The sequence below is a fragment of the Oryzias latipes genome, chromosome 4 (assembly GCF_053564925.1).
Source record: "Oryzias latipes strain Hd-rR chromosome 4, Olatipes_Hd-rR_3.1".
Taxonomy (NCBI): domain Eukaryota; kingdom Metazoa; phylum Chordata; class Actinopteri; order Beloniformes; family Adrianichthyidae; genus Oryzias; species Oryzias latipes.
The window spans coordinates 26,253,405-26,279,728 of NC_136240.1; the positions used below are offsets into that span (position 1 = coordinate 26,253,405).

General features: G+C 38.8%; 1 protein-coding gene across 3 annotated transcripts in view; it reads left to right on the forward strand.

The window, feature by feature from the left end:
• Positions 1 to 26,324, forward strand: part of pik3r3b (phosphoinositide-3-kinase, regulatory subunit 3b (gamma)) — a 246,070-nt gene that overhangs the window by 58,544 nt on the left and 161,202 nt on the right. For 2 of the 3 annotated variants that reach the window (XM_011474287.4, XM_078946166.1), the window contains exon 2: positions 25,274 to 25,348. The exons of the other annotated variant lie outside the window; for it this stretch is intronic. In XM_011474287.4, the coding sequence (XP_011472589.1) occupies positions 25,274 to 25,348 (75 nt within the window). The remainder of the gene's footprint in view (positions 1 to 25,273; positions 25,349 to 26,324) is intronic. 3 annotated transcript variants of the gene reach the window in all.

Below are 26,324 nucleotides of genomic sequence, written 5' to 3' on the forward strand. Positions count from 1 at the left end.
ATACATGAATTAAAAAATGACAATAAGATAATATGGCAGTAAGGTAGAATTAGTGAAATCACAGACAAACTTTTTACCCACTTCAGCTATGCAGCTGTGTAATAGAGGTAGAGCAGTCAAACCAGCACAAGATAGCAGGTTTGCTTCCGTCTGCTCACCCCTGTGTGTCAAAGTGTCCTTGGGCAAGACACTGAAACCCCCACCCACTATATATGTTTGCTTCTTTCCATTTCAATTTCAAGCATTTTAAATAAACCTCACACAATATACCATTCATGTCAATCATGTCACATAGTGTTGATCAGTACTGTGAAAGCCTTCCACGAAGTGCATACATTTCTGATAATTTAGAGAATACGCACTTCAAAGGATATTAACACACATTAACCAACTGAGTCAGCACCAACCTCGACAGACATCAGACATCAAATGAGATTATCTATAGCAAATGGATGATGAGTTATAAGGTATAAAGGAGTGACAGCGAAGCTGCCTTTGGAACCTATTGGAAAAGGCCCTCCACTGACCGTCAAGTACAGGATGGAGAGGATGCTCAGGATTATCCATGATGGAGACATTATTCAAAGTCCTCCTCTCCATCACAGCTTCAAATGTGTCCATTTTGCACCCAACTACAGAGCCAGCCCTTCTAATCAGTTTTTTCAGTCTAATAGTGCTATGGCTATGCTATGGTTATCTGAATTTGTGTTCATATGTCGCATATATATTCCTCCATGTAGCTAAATAAGCGTCAGTGTGTTGTGAAAGTGAAGCGTGATTATATTCAACCTATTTACGTTATCATGATTTGCCTTTCAAGATGAAATGTCCGATCTTGGTCCCTTACTGTGTTAAATGAATTTGTCCCAAAAGTACGACTTGTGAGTTTTCTTCTTTATTATGCATTTTCTGGCTGCTGCAACTTATTTTCTGGAGCGGCTTATAGTATGAAAAATAGGGTAAAAACTCGTTCTATAGCACAAGCTGTCATGTGCATTACTCTTTTCCTTATTTTACATGGTTTCATCATTTCCTATGATTTAACTGTATGTGTGACCATCATTTGTCATTAAAATCTCATCCACTTTTTTTTAAGTTGGTGGTAAATAAAACCTCAAAAAAAAGGATTGAGAAAGTAGCATAACTTTAGGCAAGCAGAGGTGTTGCCCCTGCTGGTTGTTAGCCATTTTCCCAGCGGTTTGACCTTTTATCTCAGACGGCAGTGTCCATCTTTATGTACACAGTCTGTGCTTCCTGTGGTGTTCAGAGCAGACAGCCATGCCACCACTGTGGTGACAGCTCAGTGTGAGCTGCTTGTGATTTAAAGCCCTGTGACTTTATTGTGGCCTCAATTAACGCCACACAAATAAAAATGTACGTATGATGCATTTATGCACAGAGGTGGTTTTGCTCTTTCTACATCCGACACAGCTGGACAGACGGCTAGCTCATGCATTGGCGAGTTTAAAAAGTTTTCTGAAAAGAGATGTGAGGAAAACACCTTTGCTGCTGTTGAAATAAAAACTTTTTAATTTGTTTTTGTTTAAAAATATGCCAGATTACATAGAAAATTTGGATTTAAAACAATATGTTGGAATTTAAACAAGTTTTTTTTCCAACTTTTTTCTTAATCAGCTTGATTGTTTGTTTCTTTTTTTTATCAGGTAAAGAAAGACTCCTATGAAGCAGAAACACTAAAAACTGTAAGAAATAAGTCAAGGATATTGAAGGTATTTAAGTTATTTAAGGATGTGTTCAGACAGGACACATTTGGTCTGCTTTAAATGAACCAGGGTTAGTTTTCCCTGATAACCTGGAACAAATATTTAGTCTGCATACATGCCAGCAGACTCTGGTGCGGGACCAAGAACTGCTCTCTGACTCATCTTCGGAGGTGGTCTCGGTTCCCTTTTTTACAATTGGACTGATCTTCATTCGCTCTGAGTTACCGTAGTGTAAATGATTCCGTCCTCAGAGCAGAACAACTGAACAAAACGGCCATCTTAGCCAGTGGTCGCGTTATGTGAAAAGAGTAGGAAAGAAGCATCAGATGAGCCGCAGACAAATGTAAAGCAACAATTTTTGTGTTATCAAGCAGAAAGAGTCCAACTGTTCACTTGTTAGAATCTTCTTAACCCCTGTGCTATCCTAAGCACTTTACCATTGGGAGTTGGGTCATCTAGACCCACTAGACAGTGCGCTGAACCTTTTTTCTTCAATGATTTGAGAACCTCACTGGTGTCCATGGATTACATGAAATCCTCTTCACCTTTATCCACCTTTGTCATGGTGGGGAGAACACGTTAATGTAAGGGTGGGGTCATAGGTTCCTAAAAGCGACCTTATAGTTTCCTTAACAGAATTCCCTTACAAACAATGCCGATTAATGAAGGCTCATTCAATTATTTATAATTTGACACACTTTGCTTCTTACCATTTTCCCAACAATCTATGTCATAAACACTTAGCAGCGTACCTTCACACCCGACGTGTCCTCATCACTGCCGTTTCTAACATCCTCTGAGTTAAAGTCCACACTTTTACTCCTTGCCAGTAACCGCCTTGCAGCATGCCTCCACCGTTTCAAAGTAATATGTAAAAAGTTTTGTTATGATATTCAAAACTGATGATCAAAATATAAAGTTTTAAGAAGTTACCTATCCCGATAAGAATTGCAAAGTGCAGCATGTCCATCCTTTTCTTGATGTTTTGACCTGCCCTCATGGTTCCTGGCCAATGACTGAAGAGATGTTTAATCACGTTGTTTTGTTTGAGATTTGGTCTGTAACAGGATAGTAACAGTACAGACCAGCTTGATGGCACTCTGAATACAGACCAAACCCAAATTCGGGACTCTATCCGTAACAAAGGATTTTTCCATTCTGAATACACCCAAAAAGTATTTTTCAAAAAAATTAAATTCAATTGAACTTTATTTATCACAAGGGGCAATTCCTTTTAAACTCATATCACACAGCTACGTACATTTTGTGCATTTTCAATGTAATAAATTTTTCTTTTGTGATACATACATGCGTGATATACAGTACGTCATTCATTTTTGTTTCTTGCATTTGTCATCCATTGATGTGCGCAGATCTCCATTGAGGGTTTTGGTCAATGGGTCTTTATGTAAATTCGGTTTTGAGCTTTTCAAAATTTTTGGGCCGATTCAGAATTAAAGAGTTTTTGTGTATTTTATGTAGTTCCTACGCATTTATCAAATAAATCTTAAGCAATTGTGCATAAAGTTGACACAATGCATACGCACATTTGTGGCTTTCGACAACCGTTTCACATATCTCAAACGAAATTTTCAAGCATGTACCACTGATGTATAACTTTTATATCGCGGATACGGTTCACATTTTCCGTTAAAACTAAGAAGCACAGATTTTGGGCCAGATTTGACTTTTACATTGATTTATTGCGTGGTTTATTCGTAATTCTTCTATAGTTTAATGTGGTTCATTTGTGCTACATCTGTGAAAATATAATGTGGAAGACTGCAACATTTCTCACTTTTTACACGTATTTTCACGTATGACCAATTTTCATCTGTGCAATATGCGCTAAATGTTCATAATGGCTGTGTGACACGGCCTTAAGGGGCAGACAGTAGCTTATGATCATGAAGGAGTATCATGGCCACAATGAAAATAAAACGATATATGAGAATAATGTCAAAGTTGTAAAAATAAAAATGACAAAAAAGTCAACATTTCACAAAAATCAACTCAAATTATGAGTCAATAGTCAATAGTCAATAGTTTGCCAGAATAAAGTAAAAATAAAAAGTTATAAGTTGAGAAAGTCTTGAATTTATGAGGCAAAAGTCTGTTTACTAAGAAAAATATAAACAACATAAAAGTGCTTTACGGTCCCATTCAACCACACACACACAGTTGCACACTGCTGCCTAACACTGGCACCATCCTATAACCATCATGAGCAATTTGGGGTCCAGCATCTTGCTCAAGGACACTTCGACACATGGGGGGGCAGGGTCAGACCTGCGAACTTAGGATCGATGGTCAACAAATCTAACTCTGCACCACAGCCCCCAAATCCTAACTAATCTTAATGACACCTGCTTAGTTTATTGCTTTGAAGTGTTTTTATTCCAGTTACTTGTGAGCTCATTTATGATGGTTGACAGCAACACGGTGAAAAGGAAAGTTGTCCCCTAGCTCTAACCTTGTTTCAGTCTGAGTTAAGCAATTAGAATTGATTTCTTTTTCTTTTGCAGGGTTGCAGTAACCCTTTCACATTGTGGGCATTGCTGCCTCTTTAGAGCCTCTGACAGTCTGAGTGCAAAGATGAGGGGGTTTGGTTCATATTGTAGTTGGTCGTGGTATTTGATTGTATTTGTTTTTTTGTGTTTTTTAAATTTCTCTATTTAGTTTTGAGATTTTAGCACCCCCCCCCCCCCCCCCTTAAAGATGGACCCTTAAACCTGAAAGCTGGGAAATATTTAATTATATTTAAATATTAAAATTTAAATCAAAATGTTAAAAAAAAAAATCACTATTAATTAGTACCAACATTTTCTTATTTCCAATCCTATTCTGGATTTTTATCACAATTTGTGTCTTTTTTTGAATATCCTTTTTAAAGTTAGACTTTCTCACTCCTGCTTTCTGTAATGAGCTTTGTTCATGCTCGCCTCTGTATATACATGGATAAATTGCCTGCAGTGATGGAGATCTGAGGCGTCCCGCATCGGTGTTTGTGTGTCTGAGAGACTAGTGCAGGCACTTACAGCATATCTACAGTGTTTGTCAAATATTAATGCTGTGAGTGCCCGCAGCTCTGGCACACACAGTCTCATATCAGCACTGAGCCTTTGAGCGAAGTGATGCTGTTTACTTCTCTGCAATTACTGTGACAATATATAGGACAGTTGACTGTGGGGGATTACACACTTCAAAGAGCGGTGCACGCGTGGAGTGTGTTCATGAGGTTCCCTTTGCATTGTGGTCACAGATTTACTGTTGTATGGAAACGTTTTGTGTTTAGTTTTTTGGGTTTAATCACATAATAACTTGTTTTGTGTTCTTTTTTTTATTTTGAGGACACTCCTTTACATGAAAAAGTAGCTCTCATCTTTAAGTGGAGCCTTTTTACTGTGTATACCATATTTTCCGCATTATAAAGACTACAGTGCATCGTATAGTTGGAAGCCTCTTAGGCTATATGTATATGGATTATTTTGGGTTGTGCTTACTGATGTTGAAGTGCGTCACTTTGTCAAAATGTCAGTCTTGTTTTTTTTTACGAGTTCCAGATGAGTTTAGATGTTGTTGTGAAGACATCCTATTTGGCTAACGTGTTGCGGTGTTGGTCTGTTTTTTTGTATGCGTTACTGGAGTTTGGAGTTAGCGTAGTCACAGTAAGGTTTGCTTTAGTGGCATCAGTGGCATCAGTCTGTTTCTAATGCGTTGGAAACCAGGTGGGAAGTTACAAGTTTCCACAACCGTTCCACGTATCGCATACAAAATTTTCACGCATGTACCAGTGATGTACAATTTTAATGTCACGGATACGGTGCACATTTCCTGTTAAAACTACGTTATTGAAGCACAGAAAGTCCCGGCTGGGACCTTTCTGAGTGAAGTTTGTTCAGCTACTCCAGCTTCCTCCCACAGTCCAGTAACATGCTTTATAGCTTAAGTGGTGACTCTAAAGTGCCCCAAGTATGGATGGAAGTGAATGTGTGATTGTGTGGTCCTGCAACATACTGTCTACCAGTTCAGGGTAAACCTCCCCTCTGCCCAACAGTAGCTGGGTTGGCTCCACATACCCAGTGACACAGAAAGTGACACATCAGGTTCTGAAGATAGATGGATTGATGAAAGCTCATGGCTTCATTTTTTAAAAGGATCCTAAAATGAAATTTTTGATTAAGTTTCTTAATTTTTTTTAAATTTTATATATACATATATAATATGTGTGTGTGTGTGTGTGACTTAAATCAAAGAAGTGTATTAACCTGAAGTCTAACAGAAAATGTATGTTGTGTTGTTTTTCAATTACAACCAACAGAAACATCAACCGAAACCCAAAACCCAATCTTAAAAAAAGCTTTAGAAAATTCTGAAACAAATATGTTTTAACCCATTCATGCAATATGTCGCAAATTTGCAACATACCATTAATTCTAGAACACAACGTAGTTTACCTATCTAACGAAAAGAAAAACTAAGCAGCATGTGCAGCGGTAGACGAAAGGGAAACTTCCTTAACCCTTCAGCTTCTCCCTATCCCTGCATTTATCCCTCTAAGCAGGGAGATATGGAAAAAAGTCTTTGAATTTGGATGTTACTACTGCTCGATGACGTCATTAATTGTCCATGGTCCTCTACATTATCCCGTAGCTGCTAGCGCTTCTGAAAATCCATAACATCGGTTTTATAACTTTAAAAAGTCATGCCAAAACAAACTTAATACTTACATTTAAATATAAACGTTTGTGCCTCAGAGCACACCCATATAAAGAAATGTGTTTCTCCTCTGTGCCACAGAATCACTCTACTGGCGGAGGGATAGCCAGCCCTAAGTTGCTATGGCTCAAAAAATCACTTTTGGACACCGCTACAACTTCAAATGCCCCTACAATTGGAGAAATAGCAAGGAACCATAGGGGTGGGGAAGCTATTTGACCCATTGAAGAAGAGAGATGGGGCTGGAATTTATACACCTTTATTAACTCTAGACCAATAGAAATATTGTGTTGTTGTAGTTTTGACATAAAAGCAGCAGTCCCACTTCTACATGAAAATGAGACTTTCTGACACAAGGGGTCATAGTCTTAGATTGGGCTGATAGGAAAACACAAGTCACGGCAGTAATCAGCAGCATCTTTTGATTTGTAGAACTGAATTTTCTGTCTATTCCAATTCCCCGTGAAAAAGGATATTAAAAACAGCTTGTAATACAAAACATTTTGTGAGGAAAGTACTTTGTCATTTTTTTTTTCTAGACCCAATATCAAGCATCTCCTATTAGGGCACCATCAGAACAGACTGTAAAGAGCAAGCTCAATTTTACAGGGAAAATGAAGGCCAACATTTGCAATAAACCACTCGTACTGTATGTGCTGAAGCAGGAAATTGCTCAAAATGGACTACTGGCTTGGGAAAATTGCATGACTGTCACAGCAGGTGCCTTCCAGCTAGCAAAAAAAAAAAAAAAGGAGTAATATTCATCTGAGGGTCTCATGTTTGTGTGTCAACATCCCAAACATCTTGTGGACTTTTAATATTCACAAACAACAATGATCTTGTTTGTTTTGGACGCTCTGTCTGTCATTCCGCCTCTCATGCTAAAGTTTTCATCTTCACCCTTATTTTCTCACACTTTGAGTTCATTCTGTTAATAAATGAAAAAGCTTTGAAGAAACGCTCAATAAAAGCACTCAGTCATCTGCAGAGAGGCAAGTCTGGGTACAATAATAAAGCACGGGCCTGGTGCTGCTCTGGAAAGTCTGTTGGTGCCTTTTTTGTGTGTTTTTGTGGCTGACAGCAGCTGGGAACATTTATATTCATGGAAACGACAGGCGTGGAGGTGATAGGTGGTGTTAGGGGAAGAAAATTTCCAATATCCATTTGCTGTGGCTTCACCTCTCTCATTAATCTGAGACCCAAACTCACTCTTGAAGTCTTCTTCAGCTGGAGTATGCTTCGCTTTTTTTAGTTGTATCAGGATTTCTTAAATCCGTGTTTCCCTGGTCCTCGGGGAACACTGCCCTGCTTTTTTTCACTCCTACCCTGCTCAAACACAGCAGCCTTTGATGACTGCCATTAGTGCCTGAGCATGATGATGAGCTGGATCAAGTGTGCTTAAGCTGGGTAACATGGAGAACATACGGGACATTGTTCCCTAAGGACCAGGGTCGGGAAACACTGTCCTAAATTTGACACAGTAGGGCCTGTTTGGGTTTGGACAAGAAATAAGCGTTAGTCACAACTGCCTGTATTGCTAGATTTGTGTCGTCTCCGGTTAAAAAAGTGGGCCAGTCAGTATGGGGCACACAGGTGATCCACATTTAATAGCAAGGTCAGAGACCACTCGGTGAGCTTGTACAGCATGTACCATAAACATTTTTATACGGGCTTGCTGCAAGCGACAGGTTGTATTAAACACTTATACAACACCCAAGAGTAAGCAAGGGTGAAGAAAGTAAGACTTTCGTGTGTTTACAAATGTTTTAGTTTCAGACTCTCCCTCTCAGATTCAGACTCTAATTTTTGGACCTACCAAACAAGATCTTAAAACTTGTGGATTCTACATAACTATTTTCTTCTATTTAGGCTCTCCTTGTCAGACCTTAAACATGATGTCAGTATGATAATGCATTTATTTGTTAAGTTTGTTATCTGAGGTTTTGAAAAAAGGCAAATTATTTTCACCGCAACATCCGTGTGACCCCCCCACACACACACACCCTCCCATGCCCCGAGCTTCACCCTCACTCTGGGCTCAGCCTCCTGGCTGCTGTTCAGTTTGGCTACAGCTGGTCCTCACAGTTCTCCTCCACGATGGGAATTCAGCGTCTGGGAAGAGTTCAGCCAAAGGCGAACGCTTCTGTCCTGGAAAAACGGGAATGTGAAACCCAGACAAACATCGTCTGACCTGGTTCCCTGTTATGAGATGTCATGTGCACAAGCACATAAGCGCATGGGAAATTAAGTGTGTGCATGTTGATAGTCAGTCATGCAGTGCGGCAGCCACGCACTGGCAAACACACAGCAGGTGAATGATTAATGGGCTGCACTCGCAAAATGCTCTTTCTTTGTGTTTAAAAACATGTTACAGTTATTCACAATTGTAACTATTTACCGTATTTTCCGGACTATAAGTCGCTGCGGAGTATAAGTCGCACCAGCCCAAAAATGCATTATAAAGTAGAAAAAAACACAGATAAGTCGCACTGGACTATAAGTCGAATTTTGACGGGAAATTTATTTGACAAAATCTGAGACCAAGATATAATAACTTGCGCAACCTTATATGACACAATCATAGCAGACTGTTTATCTCATAATTTCACAGTAATTCTTTCTCAAACTTATTTATTTATTCCTTTCATGAAGCATCATTGGCCAACTAATACTCTGTTTTCATCCTGTATTTGTAGAAACATTTGTCATTTTTATTGCATTTCTGAATCTATGAAATCCTTGGAAAATAGAATATTATGTTTTTAGCCTTCAAGATCTTACTGTAAAAAAATGTTTGCTGATTCTCTGAGTCACTTAACATACTCTTAACACTTAACATACCTCATACATCAAATTGACCCAGGAACATCATCTCTGTTCCTCACAAATGAAAATAACAGGAGGGTTAACAATGTATTTATTTCAATTTATTTTTAATATGAGTCGCTGCGGAGTATAAGTCGCACCCCTTGCCAAACTATGAAAAAAAGGAAGACTTATAGTCCGAAAAAAAATACGGTAGTTGGATTTTTTTTCGGCGTTGGATTTAGCGCTAATTGTAAAGAACTTGAAGACTTGTAGATCATTTTAAAAATGTGATCGATTTAAAATATTATGTTCATTGGGAGGGCTCTGTCTCTATGGATGTGTACGTAATGTTCTTCTGATGTAATCCTGCTGATCCAAAGTAAAGTGATCCTTCACTTACCACGCACACACACACACACACTCTCTCTCCCTCTCTCTTTCTTTACTGCTCTGAGTGATGGAATACACCAAATTCCGAAAGGAGTAATGGATCAATGAAAACTACTCACAGTTCTCATCTGATGCTGCTTTCTTCTCGAGGGGCTTACACACACACTAACATTCAAACTGTCTTAAACTATGGACGCGATTCTGTAGCATAATTAAAAATAAAAGTCAAAACCAGAAATGCTTTTTCATTTTCAAAATGAAGCTGCATTTTTTGACTCAAAATTAAAATGAAAAGCAATCTGCCAAAATGCTTTTTCATTTTTGTCTTCAACCCTTGTTATTCTGTCACTTTATTTAAAGGTTCTCTGGTAAATGTGTAGCAAAATTCATTTACAAATGTCTAATTTGACAATTAAAATGGATTAACAGAAATGCTTTTTAATTTTCAAAATTTAACTCCATCAAATGACTCAAAATGAAAACGAAAAATCAATACTTAATAAATGCTTTTTCATTTGTCATAATTAAAAAAAGATGCAAAGAGGGGATTGCATTTTCAAATTACCATCCACCCTGCGAAGATTGTCACATTATTCAATTCGAATTAGCATTTCCAGTGGGGAGGCAGGGCGATGACATTAGTGCTATATCCGTGTGTCCGGCTGCTAAAAGACACAGAGATGCTAGGAGCAGTGGAGCTTTGTGTTTGCGGCAGAGAAGAGGGTTTTGTGATGGTTGTGAACTTCTGATGATTTTACACAGCTTCTCACGACTGGAATTGTTTAGCCAGGGGTGCGACTTATCCCCAGGTGCAACAAATATGAGATTTTATTTTTTTTTAATAAATAGCAACAACCACTGCAGCTGTTTGTATATCAATATGTGCTACTGACAACAATGCAAGAAGAAGTGCCGTTCAGTCTTATGCCAGGCTTGCCGGAATTTCTTCCAAAGCGACCCAGAAGATGAGGAATTCAATGGATTTAATGATTTAAAACGATATAAAGAGTTTAGTTGAAGAGGAAATGTCTGTTCTTGGTCCTGTATTTTGTTAAGTTAATTTCTCTTTTATCACAGTACAGCACAGCATTAATGAGAGACTATCAATATGTACCAATAAATGTTGGCAAAATCTACCTAGATGGAAAAATAGTAACAATAATTTAAATTGTTATCTAGGTAATTACAATATCAAAGTGAAATGTTGAGAAAGCTATGAACTAGCCATAAACAGATAAAAAGCCATGCTAATATAAAAACAAGGGGTGAATCAAAGAAAAAGAAAAGCATTCAAGTGGTATCTTGATTGTTTCCGCATGCACAAGATTTACTAGCTTTCTAAAAAGTGGTGCAAATGTTTTGCATTAAGCATCTGCTGAGCTCACACTGACCTAAAAAAGCAATTTTTTTAAATAAATTATTTAAATTTAAATAAATAGAAAACTCCCACATTAACACTCCTGTTAATGATATTGCCCATGATGAGCTTCAACCTAAAGAAAAATAGATGAACAAAGAAGAATACAGGTTTTTCCCCTGATTATTATATTTAAATTACCGCCTGTCCCTCTTTACTGTCCTGCATTTTGCAAAAAGACATTTGTCGATTAAGGTAATCCAAGTGACTTTAAGTCACTTTAAGTCTCTTTAAGTTGAATCATGGCATCAGGTTGAATCATGACCAAATTCAATCCAGACGACCCATCCCTCAAATTTCCCCCCACAACTGAAGGGATACGGATAAGCCGGAGGGGTCGGGGAATAATTTGGATTCAGCCAACGTCTTGGTTTGTAACGTTTCCACTCATCCAAGTGACTTCATCAAGCTACGTCCACACCGCCCCCAACAACACAGGTTCAATATACTTTGCATTTGCATGAAAATAGAAAAACAAGCCCCTCCCTGCTTGTCCAGTGTGAAGACCATGAGTAAGAAGTCCGTTAACAATTGCGTATTTAGCGCTTTTTTCAATGAGCATCAAGTGTCTGGTGTGTACATAGCTGCAGTCTGAGTGGTGCTGGGTTACAGCTCCACATACTTTATCTCCATTTTTTCTACTTTTATTGTACTGAATTGCAATAATGCAATTTCTATCATTGTCTTTCCTTGGTCCTCTTCCACTCTTTGTTTCTGTGGAACGTCCATTTGTATTCATGTTGAAGTGAACCGTACCAGAGGACATTTGCAAGTTAATCAGGATTCTCGTTTTCAGGCTGGCCAGTTGACTTGTTTGGTCCAACTGAGTTTCAACGTTCCCCAAATAAATAAATCCAACGATGCAAACCTTAATGTAAACATAAAAGGAACTTTATAAGAGCCCTGATACCAAAATAAAATGAAAAAAAAAACTAGTTAACATCAGTAAACAAAATCGGGAAAAAGCTGAATAGAAAAACCTACATTTTAAACCCAAATTCACCAATTGATAAAAATGTAATTATGTGTATGTAGATATGTTTACTAGTGGGAAGAAATAATTTTTCATTACCTCTGTTTGTATTATAACTCTGTTATTTATCTCAGACCCCAACGGCATCATAGTCGGAAAAAGAATTAAGCTATAAATCACAATTATTTGCGTGATAATTAATCACCAACTAAAATGTAATAATCTCGACTGATAGTAGTTTTTACCCCCCCCCCCCCCTTTTTTTATCCTTTTCTGGCCATCAACTATCCAGCAAAGTGTCATGGAGTTTGGTAACAAGCAGGAGGGGGTGATTCATCTGAGGTGATGAATGAGAGGGAGGTGGAAAAGGAGAGGAAGATGAGTTGGAGGGAGTCTCTGAGCGCTTGCAGTCTGCTCACACTGGATATGATGTCCGACAACTGCGAGCTTTTAATCAAACCAGTTTCTCACCGGAATCTTTGCCGTTATTAGTATTCTGTACTTTCACTCCATCCAATGGAAGTGGTAATTAAAAACAGATTAGACGACGGAAAGATTTATTTAGTGGCCTTCTGAGCATCACGAGCTCCAAATCGACTCTCAACTCTGGATTTAATTGCATATAAATCTTAGGTCTAAAAGAAAAGCAGGAGTAATGAAATTGGAGAAAATAAAGTTGCTTTTATTTCCCGCATTGTCAAGCAGCCTGCCTCAGATTGTGCCTAAAGATGCAAATTTGGCAAAACGGTGCTATTGCTATTTTCCTTTTTGTGATTTCACAAAACGGACCTGCATTATAACTAGGGCTGCACAATATGAGGATTTGTGATGTGCGATATTAGTAATCAATATTGCGATGATGATATGATTTGCAAAACATGAACACCTCGCTATATCGTGGTTCATTTTTCACCGTCTCTCTGTTCTGCGGATTTCCTTCAGTGCAGTCATGCGTTTTTTTGTTTTTTCTTAAACGGCACAATGTGTTCTTTTCCCTGATTGGCTGTCCATCAAAAAAATACATTCAGAATTGGTGAAATATGTAAAGAAAAGGTGCAGTTTGCCAAATGTACATAATATTTGATTGCATGCAGATGCTTAATTTCATTTTATAATACTGGACTTAATTTCTGCAAAAGTTTGAACTTGAAGGTTTGAAGAGTTTAAGCAAGAGAGAAAAGTTTATGAAAGTAAATGTTTATGTCTGTCTGAGAACGTCTATAAAGCTGTAAAACGTCTGTAGGCCAACTTCATGTATTTTACCAATCCCTGGTTATTTTTAGAATGTAACTCCCGCAATAAACGTAGGACAGTTTTATTTATATAAAAGTCACCATAAGTTAAATGATACTCCCAAAGATACAGGCCTACATAGGAAAAGGGCATCTAACTTAAAAATGCTCCATTAGATTGGTCACAAACATGAAGGGGTCCATCCAATTGGTCAATTGCATGAAGGGTACTGTTTGATTCCTTTAAGCCTTCAAGCTTTCATGAAACTGTTTTAGCATGTGAGTAAATATTCAAGGTAAACATTTATCACAGTTTCTGCGATGAGCATATCTCACAAGCTGATATCGCAATGACAATATTTTTGACTTTTTTATGCTGGCCTTTATGATAAGCAACGCAACTTATTTAAAGAAATATGAGACTTTTTCTGACCAAAGCATTGACGTATTCCAATCCCTAAAAACCTATTTTCTAGTAGAAGCCATGTCTTTTTGAGATGATTTAATGAAAGTATGACGACGTGTTTATGCATGATGGCAGAGATGATAACAAACAGCCTCCTGGCAGCTGTTAATTAAATTCAAATTAGGGGAGAGTGGGTCAACTTCTGAAGAAATCCATATAAAATTTAAAAAAACCATTGCGGCTTATTTACCACGGCTTTATTTACTAGCCTGTGGTCATTTTCTAAGAGTGTCTTAATTTAATTTAGTTCACTATTCATATAAACCGCTGTCATTGCAGGGCACTCAATAGAATAAACAAGGGAAATACAATTTCATTTTCAATGATATCCCAATATTTGAGGTTCCAGATCAACACAATTGGTTATAATCTAATTTAGCTCAGTTATGAGGTTTTGTTAAATGGAAACAGCCCACTATGTTTGGCTCACAATAACAGCAGTGATCTAATGAATGAGGTCTGCATTGTTTACAACAGCACATGGATGGAATTGGTATTTAAATGTAGAAAGCCAACGCCTCTTCTTCAAGGGGCGTTTAACAGGGATGAACTTCTTCCTTTTCTATTGTTTCTTGGCCCATGTCCTCCACTTACAGTTGGAAGAGGCAGTACAAATCTCATGAATTTTGCTCCAGGCTTTTTCTTTCACAGTTCTGATCCGATATATGAAAGACTTGGTGTCATATCATTGCGGCCGCGCGCACACCGCAACTATCAGTTTCTCCTTCATGATCAATTTTTAAACTGTTGGCACTTCTGTGAATTGATAAGGATGCCATCCATAAGTCACTACAAAATCCAAAGTCTCTGATAACTTCGACCTGGTTTAATTTTCAACCCATGTTAAATGGCCACATATTTTGTACGCATTGCCTGAAAACGGTTGTAAAAACCTGCGTAAAAACGTGCGTCGAAACTTAAGTGCCAACCCATGAACCAAGAGCTTTGAATATGAAAACTGAAATGCGCATTCATGTAGACGTTTCATTGAAAGTGGTCAATTAAACACAAGTTGCCGAGGTCAGTGTGAACGTGGCTTAATGGTTTCATGGATGAGACTGGGGCTCCTGGCAGGTAAGCATGGCAGAACGGTTCAACTGAAAGATATTCACAACCTCAACATGTGGATGGGAGGCATATTGTGTTATGTAAGACAGTGTTTTTCAACCAGTGTACTAGTGTGCCGCGGCACACTAGTGTGCCGTGGGAGATGGTCAAGTGTGCCGTGGAAAATTGCCCTCATTCACTGATCTCAAAACAATTACCATCTCCAGGAAATCAGCTCTTTGTTCATCCAAACAGGTCCTGATAAAAAACAGAGTAGTTAGGAATATAAAAGATCATAAAATACTTTTTTCTTTGTGTTTATTTGATTCTATTAAAGACGTTTTGATAAGAATGACGGTAACGCGATTTAGCTGCAGCTATAACTGTTTTCTGAAAAGTCCCGCAGCTTTTATTGTCTCCACGACTCCACCAATCATTCTTGAAGGCTTAATCACATGTCATCAGTCTGACCAATCAGAAGTGTTTGAAGTCTTCACTTCCTTGTTCCAATTTAGCTCATAACTCTCTCAGTTCCAACAAAAACACCAGCTAAAGCTCGTCTTTAGCGGTGTAGCTTTCCACAGAATCCGGTATCAGACTGTTGAACAAGTGAACAAAACCATGAAGCTCAGAGACGCTAGTCTTTCTGCCGTTTTTTCGCAGTTTTCGCACTACATCTCCCATGATGCATTGGCTTGAAAGGGACAGCGCCTCAGCGTACAATGAGTCGTCCTTGTTACACGTCTTGAAAACACAACGAACATACAGTTTGTATGTAACTTAACTTTTATTACATCTTTTAGAAAAAAACATCTGCAACTTCCTGCTTTTTCTGCCACAATTATCACAAAAATGCACGTCAGATTGCCGGGGGGGGGGGGCTGTAGATCAATACAGTCTATGAGTTTCTGCTTTTTTTTTTTTGGGATGCTGGTGTGCCGCGGGATTTTTGTCAAGGTTAAAGTGTGCCGTGGCTCAAAAAAGGTTGAAAAACACTGATGTAAGAGATAATGCCCGAAGAGGTGTCCATTATCAGAAATTAACAGATGACGTGTAAGCCTGAACCGTCCTCCCAAGAAGTCCCAAGAATTTCTGATAATGGACATCTCGAAGGCCATTATCCTTCTTATACCATAGTCACTTACAAAAAAATAAATATTCAATCAATTTTTAGTACTTTGTTCTCATTATTTTTTTAGCTTAAATCACTTTTTCCCAAAAGCAGACTATTTGATACATGGTGTGACGCGTTGTCATAGTAAAGCCAGTGCAGTGATACAGAACGTTTAAGTTATGTGACCCGAACTTCTTTTTTTGGCGTACATTTCCACCACTGTGCATTATCACTTTTTAATGCACATCCAGCACCAATCAGAATCGAGTATTCACCCGGACCATGGTATACACAAAAAAATGTTTTTTCAAATGTGGGTAATTTGAAGACCAAAAATGTTAAAATTTTGATTACATGCCACTGTTTATCAGTCATATTTCTTTACTACCTTACCTCTTTACCACCTAAAAAACTAGGGTTTGCCCATATTTAGTTGAAGTTACTTTTATACTTGTAAAAGAGTTGAAGAGTCAAGCACAGTATCAGGTCATTGGAATGTCTCCATACAGTATATCTGTGATATAAAAACCTGTGAGAAGAGCTGCATGCTGTAGTGGCTCCAGAATTCAACCCCGTGGTACCTCTTTGGACAGACAACAAGATGAAGAAGTTTACCCTTCACCGAGATTGACAGAGGTCTTTCCAAACTGGGTTGAGAATAAATAACACCAGCTAACGTGGAGCTGCAGAGATGGTTCAGATTGTAGAAGGCAATAATCAAAACAGTTTTGAGTTACTTACTGTTTAAAGGCATTAAATGAAGCATTGTGTTCTTTCAGCTATAAAATTCTCTGATCACTACACATGTTCAACAAGAGTTTCTTGTCGCAGAAGGTCTGATAGTCAGAGGTTGTGAGTGTGGATGGCAGCTGTGCGGCGACGTAGGGGGGGGCGTCTGATGTGTTTACCAGAAAGTCACGCTGAGAGTCCTCCAAGGGAGGGGTTGAGTTTGTTTACAGGAAGTACTGGTTGGCAGCCTGGCCTTTAAATCCAAGCACAATTAAAGTGTAGTTTTGACAAAAACGATTGCAGACGTGGTATTTTAGCTTTCGCCCAGACTTAAATCAGCGGTAAAAGGGTAAACATGTCAAAACAGGGAAGGTGGACCTAATTACTGCTCAACAGGAAAACAGAGGAGGCGAGTTCTGACTCGAGGATGTAATCCTCCAAGTTTGGTTTGTTTGTAAAGCACATCAAATTCAATTTTCCTCCCATTTAACATTGACTTTTGAACAATAAAATGGTCATATTGTTACGACTGACTGCATATGAGAACTGGACACAGTGACACCCCCACTCCTCCTTCTAGCGTTCTAAACAGGAAGTACCTGCTGGCTCCATAAAGCTAGAATCCCATAGACTTCCATTGAGATATAAACAACTATTACTGAGTCACGCTGTTTGTCAGACTAACTGTTCTTGGTTTTGTTTTTTTAACAACTTCTTGCTAATCCTCCTTTTTTATCAATTTTTCTACTGTAAAAGTTATAAACCGACAAATAACCGAAAAATAACAATAATAGCAATAATAATAATAACTGTAATGTAAATGTGTTAGTGCAAAGTGTGTCAGTGCAAAAGTGACAATGAGATGGTTAAAAGTGATGGTTTAAAGTGACAACAGTGCTGAGAAACAGTAAATTGGCGAGTGGGTGTTTCTAAGGATGACATTACACTCATTCAATCCAGTTCTCATATACAGTCAGTGGTTGGTACTAATGAGCCTAATCAGCCCGAACAGGAAGTCCACAAAATCTGCAAACGTGATGGAGGAGTATATTTTTTGCACTTTTTTTTTATATGGAGCAAGTTTTCTTTAAAAATGAAAGAAATTAGTTTTGTTTTGTTTTTTTGGACATCAGTCGGCACGTGATAGATGGTTGCAATTTCACTGAGCTATTTACTGGTACTTAGCTGCTAATCTCCCCACTGTGGAGGGTCTTTCTGTTTAATATTCAGCCTAGGAGCTGTGGGAGCATTAGACTGTTTCCATGAACTGGAAAAAAAAAAACTCTAAGCAATTAAAGTGGAACAAGAAGTTTTCATATAAAATACTTAAGTACCAATAGCTGTATAATGATAATTGATTACAGGAAAAGTCTAAAATGAAAAATTTCACTTAGTATATATCTAGTTATTTAAAAGCGTACAAAAAATACAATTTTCAGAGTTCCTGTATCATCTGAAGAGCGAATGAAAGCACCAAAATAAGAGCGTGTCAGCGAGTTGATCCAACACGTTAAAAGGTTCCCAGTGGTTCTGGGCTTTGATGTTCCTTGTTATCAGGATGCTGCAAATTCAAAGCGCTCAGGACATCCAGCTGCGCAGAAAAGTGAAGTGTGACGAGCTTTTAACATGGGCAAGGTCCGATTTAAATGTTTCATGTTTGCTTGGAATTGAAAATGCAGTTCAGACAGTCGGTTGTTCACACTCTTATGGGGAAAAATAAATGAAAGCAGCAAAGAAACAAAGAAGAGGAAGAGAATTTGATGAAGAAAAGACGGGAAAACCCAGGAGGCCATGGGGCAGGTGGGGCTGAGGGGGGTTGAGGCTAAGGCAGAGATGAGACGCCGTCATTTGAAGCCGTCATATTGGTTGCAGGATTTGGCCGTCTCGCTCCAGCGGCTTTCAGGTCACATCAGCCCCGCAGCTCATCTGTCTCCCACTTTTTCCTTCATACGCTCGTCTGTTTTGGTCACAGCCGAGCCAACAGTTCGTCTGTCACACAGAGAGAGGAACAAAAAAAAAGGAAAAACTCATGCTTGCTCCTGTGTTTGGACATTTCATCCACAAAGTTTCAGATTTCGTTTTTAGCAGAAATAGGTCGTGGAACAGCTTTGTCTGTGGGATGATCAACTGCATTGTTGCATTATGGGTATGATTACGGCAGAGTTGGGTGAGCTTGGAAATGAAAAATGTAAGGCACGATCTTCACGCCTTCCCACTCGCCCATCTGTGTGTGAGTAAGCGCTCTGACCAATGTACTCGCAATGGTTGGAATAGTGTTAAATAAATGCCAAGCTCCACTTTCTGTCCTCTGATCTAGAATCCCTTTGTACTGGTAAATTAAAGACGAAAGACGACACACATTTTGAAGTTTGTACATTTTTGTAGAGACTTTTCTGGGTTATCTGAACATGACGGGCGCATATTAATATGATCCATCAATATTTTTTTTATTTTACACTCATAAATATTGTTTACAGAAAACATTGTGCTGCATAGTTATGTCAAGTATAACTAAAATAATTGACTATTTAGAGCACACCATTGTGTTTGAGGGGTCAGATGTAGCACGGATGCATCATTTCAAATTCAAATTCAAATTCAAATTAATTGTATTTATAAAGCACCTTTCATGTCAAACAGACAGCTCAAGGTGCTTTCCATAAAAAAACAAACAAGAATACAATAAAAACAAACCCCACACATGAAGTAAAATAATAAATAAGCCCCTCAAAATTAAACACACAAAAACAAGCACAAGTAAAAGAGATATAACAGAGCTTAAGAAAAGAGAACCCAGGAGGCGCCGTCCGCCCTGTCCTCCTGTTGGCCGGGGTGTCAGCATCTAAGCAACACAAGCACAACTCATCCGCAGCACCCCCCACCCCAGAGACCCCCAACCCCCAGGCCCAGAGCACCAAACGTGGGCGCACCAGGCCCGGCAGCCCGGGGAGTCGGAACAAGAGGTGCCAGAGGGCAAGCATGGACAGAATCTCTTCGAGCCCGGACATTAACACCCCGGCCAAGGGTGAGAAATGATGAGAGAGAGATGATTTAGTGCCTAAAAAAGTCTAAAATATAAATTAGAATAAGTTAGAATATAAAAAGACTAAAAGACATTACACAAATAAATATTTGATAAAACAGCATATAAAATATAAGAGTAAAAATACCACATATAAGATCTAATTAAAAGCTAAGTTAAATAGATGAGTCTTTAGTTTCTTTTTAAAAACCTCAACAGAGGATGAGGTCCTCACATCCTCAGGCAGGCTGTTCCACAGACGAGGTCCGTAGTGTCAAAATGAGGCCTTGCCGTGGTTTTTTGTCTTGACTCTAGGGACCATCAGCAGGCCCGCGCCTGAGGATCTTAGGGCTCTGGGAGGTTCATAATCTAAAAGCAAATCTGATATAAAAGAAGGACCTAGGCCATGGACAGTCTTAAAAACTATTAAAAGAATCTTAAAATCAATCCTGAAGCTGACAGGGAGCCAGTGCAAAGATTTTAAGATCGGTGTAATATGTTCCCTCTTCCTGGTTCTCGTTAGAAGGCGTGCAGCAGAGTTCTGGACTAGCTGCAGGCGATTGATAGTGGTTTTCTTTACCCCAGAAAAGAGGGCATTACAGTAATCTAATCTTGATGAAATAAAAGCATGAATTAAGATTTCAGCACTGGCTCTAGAGAGAAAGGGTCTCACTCGGGCGATATTTCTGAGATGGTAAAATGCAGTCTTGGTTACTTGATTGACGTGTTTTTCAAAGCTAAGATCTGCATCTAAAATCACACCGAGGTTCCTTACTGTATCACATATTTTCATAAAGTGAGTTGACAGATAAAATTGGACCCTATCTCTCTCAGCTTCAGAACCGATAACCAAGACTTCAGTCTTGTCCTGATTGAGCTGCAAAAAGTTCTCTCCCATCCACATTTTAATTTTTAAAATACAGTTTAAAAGGCTATCCAGGGGTCCAGTGTCATCAGGAGAAACGGCTACATATAGTTGCGTGTCATCGGCATAGCTATGAAAGTTAATGCCGTGTCTCCTGATGACATCCCCGAGTGGAAGCATGTAAAGATTAAAAAGTGTGGGACCCAGGATGGAGCCTTGAGGCACCCCACAAGTCAGTTTGTGCCTTTCAGATGAGAAATCATTTAAATTAACAATAAAATCTCTGTTTGTCATGACCAATCGTTTTGGTCCGTTTAGCCTCTCTTTATGTTGTCCTTTAAAGTCTCACTCTGATTGAAAATCCTTTTCTTTAACATGTTCTTGTGGCATTTTCTGATGATGGAGAACAGATATAGAGAAAATTAAGCTCAAAGTTGTATTTCTGAGTATTTCCATATTCAAATTAGTGTTAATCAGGAGCAGAAAAGAGATTGGTTCTGGTTCAAAACTGTACGACTCCAATATTGCTCACTATTTTTGTTGCACTGCAAATGGGGTTGGGAGGGGCTGTAAGCCAGCGGGAGATCCAGTAAACAGATGGATGATGGGAAGGGGGCAGGCCTAATAGTCTCGCCCACAACTCAGAGCCGTACATCTAATTAACTACTGCTGCTCTGCAGAAACTTTGACCTTGAAAAAGACACAGTTTTTTTTTTTTGTTTTTTTTTTGCAAAAACAACATTGTCATAATTAGAAGACCACTGGGATGGCTTAACAGATCAAAAGATGATCGAAGTGGGAGATTTATACCCAATACAAAATATTTTGGGCAGTTAATTCCCAAGTCAGAAGAAAAACATTCCTGGAAACAATATTTACAAAAAAGGGATGGGACTAGATTTCACTTATCGCTGAGATTTGTTGTCGACTGGAAAGTTGTGTTGTCAACGTGTGTTAACTATTTGCTGTCACCACAGAAATGTAACATTTTGCCCCCTAAGCACAGGGACAGGCTTGAGTATCTTTCTAAATTATTACGGTATTATCATTAATATTATTATCATTATTAACGTAGGTGTTTTATTTTCGGCAGCAAACGCTGCCCCCAGGTGTCCCAGCAGAGAACTGGAGAGCTAGAAGATATCAAACCATCTCAATGCCACATTAAAATTCATTTCTAATTATTCACTCAGTTTTAAATGTTCGCCCTGAAAATGATTTATTATTCATCAAGAAAAAAAAAAACTAAAATGAAACTTATCTCACCCCCCCACCCCAGCGGCACCATGCCGCTCCGCATCACTCGGCTCTCTTATCAGGCCTGTGTGACTGCGCCTGTGAGATCACTTGAAATGGGAAGAAAAGCCTGTGTGGCTCTGCTTCATAGCAGAAATCCACTGATCAATAAATCATTTTCTAACAATGCTGATCAGACTGCCAGCGCTTGTGCTTGTGTGTGACTTCTTTGTGTTAAAACAGACTGGGTTGTGTATGTGTGTTGAGCTGTATTTTAATGGCACCACAGCTTACTGGCGGGATGATGGGTGGTGACACATCATCACACACTCTGCACACACAAACTCTTCATCCTCTGGCTTTGCCTCACTCTGTGCTCCGTTCACCTTCATTGTTCCCATTCTCGTCACTTCTTCCTTAAAGTAGTCTTCTTCTGCTTCCCTCATCGTCCCTTATTTTCCTCTTTTATCCTTTCCCTAGTGAATTGGCCTTGAAGTAAACATGACACCAAGAAAATCACTCAAAGCAAAAGAAATTTGAAGATCCCAACAATTAGAAAGGCAAAAATGAATAATTAAAAAAAACTTACATTTTAGAATGAAAAAATAAAAGAATAAAAAGAAAAGGAAAAACACGACTAAATAAAAATTGAATGTATCGGAAAACAAGAGCTGTTTCCAGAAATCAAGATGAAATATCTTTATTTCCAGCATTGATTCTTGCTAAATAACTTCAGTTCAAATGATGGGAAGAAGTTATTGTCCAATCAGCAATGTCCAAAAGTACCTACCTTTACTGGTTTCTTGTTATTTCATTTTTTAACATTTTATTTTGTTCTATGGAAATTACTTCTGTTCTCTGAAACCTTTCAGTTTTGGGGATTTTTTTTTTTTTTTTTTTTTTTTTGGTTATTAGAATTTTATTTTGATTTCCATGATGTAATGTTATTTATCTGTTGTTTGTTTTGCTTTTTTAATTGTGGTTGTGACCTCTTAACATGTTTTTGCGTTGAGTAATTTGTTGGTGTGATTTGTACTTCCCAGCTATGTCCTTCATTCTTCTGCTCAGCTTCTTTGTCTCTTCCGTCCTACATTGTCTCTCTATGTCTCTCTTTCTTTTGCATCACTCCCCTTTCCATTGCACCTTCATCTTTTTACTGTTCCCATCATGCCTCTTTTCTCATTTTTGTTCTTCTTTTCCATCTCTAACTCATGATTTTAGTTTCCTTGATTTCATATTTATCATTGCCGTCTTGCCTTCCACATGTTTCTTTGTCATCTTTTTAGTCACTCGTTCTCATTTTTCTTTCTTTCTTCCCCATCTCTTATGTTTTCTCTCTCGTTTTCTGCTTCAGCTGAGTTATTGCTCCCATGATGCTCTCTGACACCGGCATTGTCGGCAAGACTGTACATTTAATGCCTCATATTTGCGCATGAAAAACACGCCACTCTGATTGTTGGGGATTGCGTTTGTGCGCGTTCTTTGTGGGTCACAGCGATCGCCCTGCCTCGCCGCAAGCGTGTTTTGTGTCGCGATTGGACACAACTGTCAACGGCAAAACAAAAGAGCAAGGGAATCACCGAGTTGGGAAGCAGTGATAAGGAATGTGAGTGAGAGGGCAGGAGGAAAAACAGGAAAATGAAGAGAAGAGGCAGAGGAGGAAAACCAAGCAGGAACAAAGGAGGAAGGCATGAGCTGACTAATAATTTAGCATGAGTAGGGGAGCTCCATGAGCTGTCGTGTGGATCATAACTCATATCAGACACAGATCAGGCAAAGCTTTGTATTTTTTAAGAAACAGTGGGAGAAGCACATCTATATTAAGCTCCCTCATTTCGTTCCCAAATTTAAAGCCAACCTGGAAGCAGTAAAAGGTGCAGTTCCTTAAATGACCACTGCAAGCAGGTTTCAGAAGTGAGTTGGTTGCCTGTTTTCAGAAAATTTGCAATTTAAAGTCAAAGCAAAATGTCCCTCTCACTTAAGGTTTCATTTTTGCCATGTAGAATTTCTAAGGGTCACGTGATACACTCATCGGCCACTTCATTAGGCACACCTGTCCAAATGGTTGTTAACTCAAATTTCCAATCAGCTAATCCCATGGCAGCAACTCTGAGCATGTAGACATGGTCAAGCAGATCTGCTGCAGTTCAAACCGAGCATCAGAATGTGGAAGAAAAGTGATTCAAGTGACATTGAATTTGGCATGGTTGTTGGTGCCAGACAGGCTGGCCTGGGGATTTCAGAAACTGATCATCGACTGGGATTTTCACCCGCAACCATCTCTATGGTTTGCGGAGTATGTTCCGAAAAGGATAAAAATATCCAGTCAGTGACAGTTCTGTGGGCAGAGATGCCTTGTTGAGGTCAGAGGAGAATGGCCAGACTAGATAGATAGATAGATAGAGAGATAGAGAGATTGATAGAAAGTAATGCCTTTATTGTCGTACAATAAAATGCCTATGTCAAAAATCTCAAAGAGATAAATGAAATATGCTCCTTTTTATCAGACTAATTTTACCCTGGGAAAATATATAGTGATTTCATCGTCGAGGGACTTTTTCCCCTGCATTTGACCTTACTGAAAAACTTCTAAAAGAAATTTTATTTTGTCATTTTGAAAACTTTTTTTTTTTTTCGTCTGTAAAGAAAAACTGCAGATTGATTTAGCACCTTTATATATAGACACGCATTTGTTTCCCACTCTCACAGCCCATCTATTTCCTTTCTGTTTGGTTGGAAGCATCACTAAAGCTCATGTTTTTATGGCATCACTTTTCACACATTTTTTTAATAAATAGGTGTGGAAATTCGATCTTGTTTGTGTCCTTGACTCTGTGGTTGCAGCACAGCTTGTGTGAAAATGTGGGCTGCGTTGGGAGATTCTCTGCCCTTCTTTTTTGTCTGATTAATTCTGAATTCGTAAACGCCGCTGAAGCTTTCATGAATATATCAATGATGTTTCCTCGATCCGGCGGGAAATTATGAAGCTGAATACAGATGTGTCCGAGCAGAGCAACGTTCAGGTGCTGTTTTTTTTTTATATATAAAAAGCGTATTATTCCTGAAAACATTGCTCTGTTTAAAGAATAAAATCAAAGACAAGAGTCACTTTGTTTCATCTAATTTGTTTGAAGACAGCCAAACGTCTGTGTGTGTGCGCACGAGTGTGTGTGTGTGTGCTGTCTTTGCAGCTGTCATAGCATCAGCCTGTGGCATGGGAAGTTTTGACCGGAGTTTGAACTCTGCCCTGACATTTTTAATGCATTTATCTTGCTGTATGTATGTATTCCCTTGAGGGCACACACACACACACACACACACACACACACACACTCTCGTCATGAGTTCCGATGGATGTATTGCAGACGGGCCAGTTTTTGCTCTGATTCCCGCCGATGTATGTAACCGTCTGCTTGATCCTGTTTTTCTGAGTGAAATGTCGAGCGTGCTGTATTTCATGCAGAAACTGCTTGATGAAGCAAAAATGAATAAAAGAAAACTCTGTTTAATCATGAACTCTGTCTCTTTCAGGTGCTGAGGCGGAGCTTCTGTTGGCAGCAGCTCCGGTGTTTGCTCAGAGACTTATCGAAGCCATTGAGAAGCACGGTGAGCAACCTATTGGACTCATACTCTGCAACGTTAAAACTAAACGGATGTGCAAATGTGAATTTTCTGACGCTTTGGGCATGTAAAAAAAAACGTGTCCATTGAACATGCAATTTTTTTCTTTGACGAATCAGGGAATCGGATTCGGTAACTATGTATGGCACCTCTTCATTCACATTTGGCTGTTATTGTGGTTTGTGCCCGACTGGCATTATGACATGTGGGGATATATGACATTTCTTAAGTCTATCATATATCGTAATAGAGCTGTGAAAGAAAAAGTCTGGAGCAAGATTTGCGAGATTTGTGCCACCTCAACATTTCACACCAAGCCTTTTCCAACTATTGGTACATGCGCTAGTATCAGGGAGTGACAGTCCAATGTGAACACCATATGCTAAATGCACGTTGAAGTTCTTGATTGCGTGTCACATGCCCGGTATAATTGTAGCATCAGCTTCCAGTACAATAAATGGAACAAAACCTTGTTTTTACAAAAAGTAAAGTTCACACTACAGCAGCTTCTCATTCAATCCATATTGTTTGTGTGCATGACATAACCCTCAAAAAAGACAAAACTACAAGTGAAAGATTTCCCAAGTTTAATTGTTGCTATCATCTGCCCTTGCACAAGGACAAAGCAAACACAGACAACAATGAACCCTTTAAGACTGGAGCTGTCGCCAGTGACAACTAATAAAGACATGCAAGTTAAAATAATAAAATTAATAATAATAAAAATAATTGACACACACTCTTTGCACGAATCTCTTTGACCATTGACTCAATTATCGTAGTTCTAACGGACTCTAATGCAGAGAAAGGGCGGCTTTGCTTATTGGCTTTCCACCGATACGCAACTCTGCAATACTAAAGTGATGAATGACAAAGCAACTGTGTGATGCTATAGCAAAGCTGCTTTTCGCTGCGTCAGAATCAGGTGATTTATGTTGATTGCGTGAACACTTCACTACCG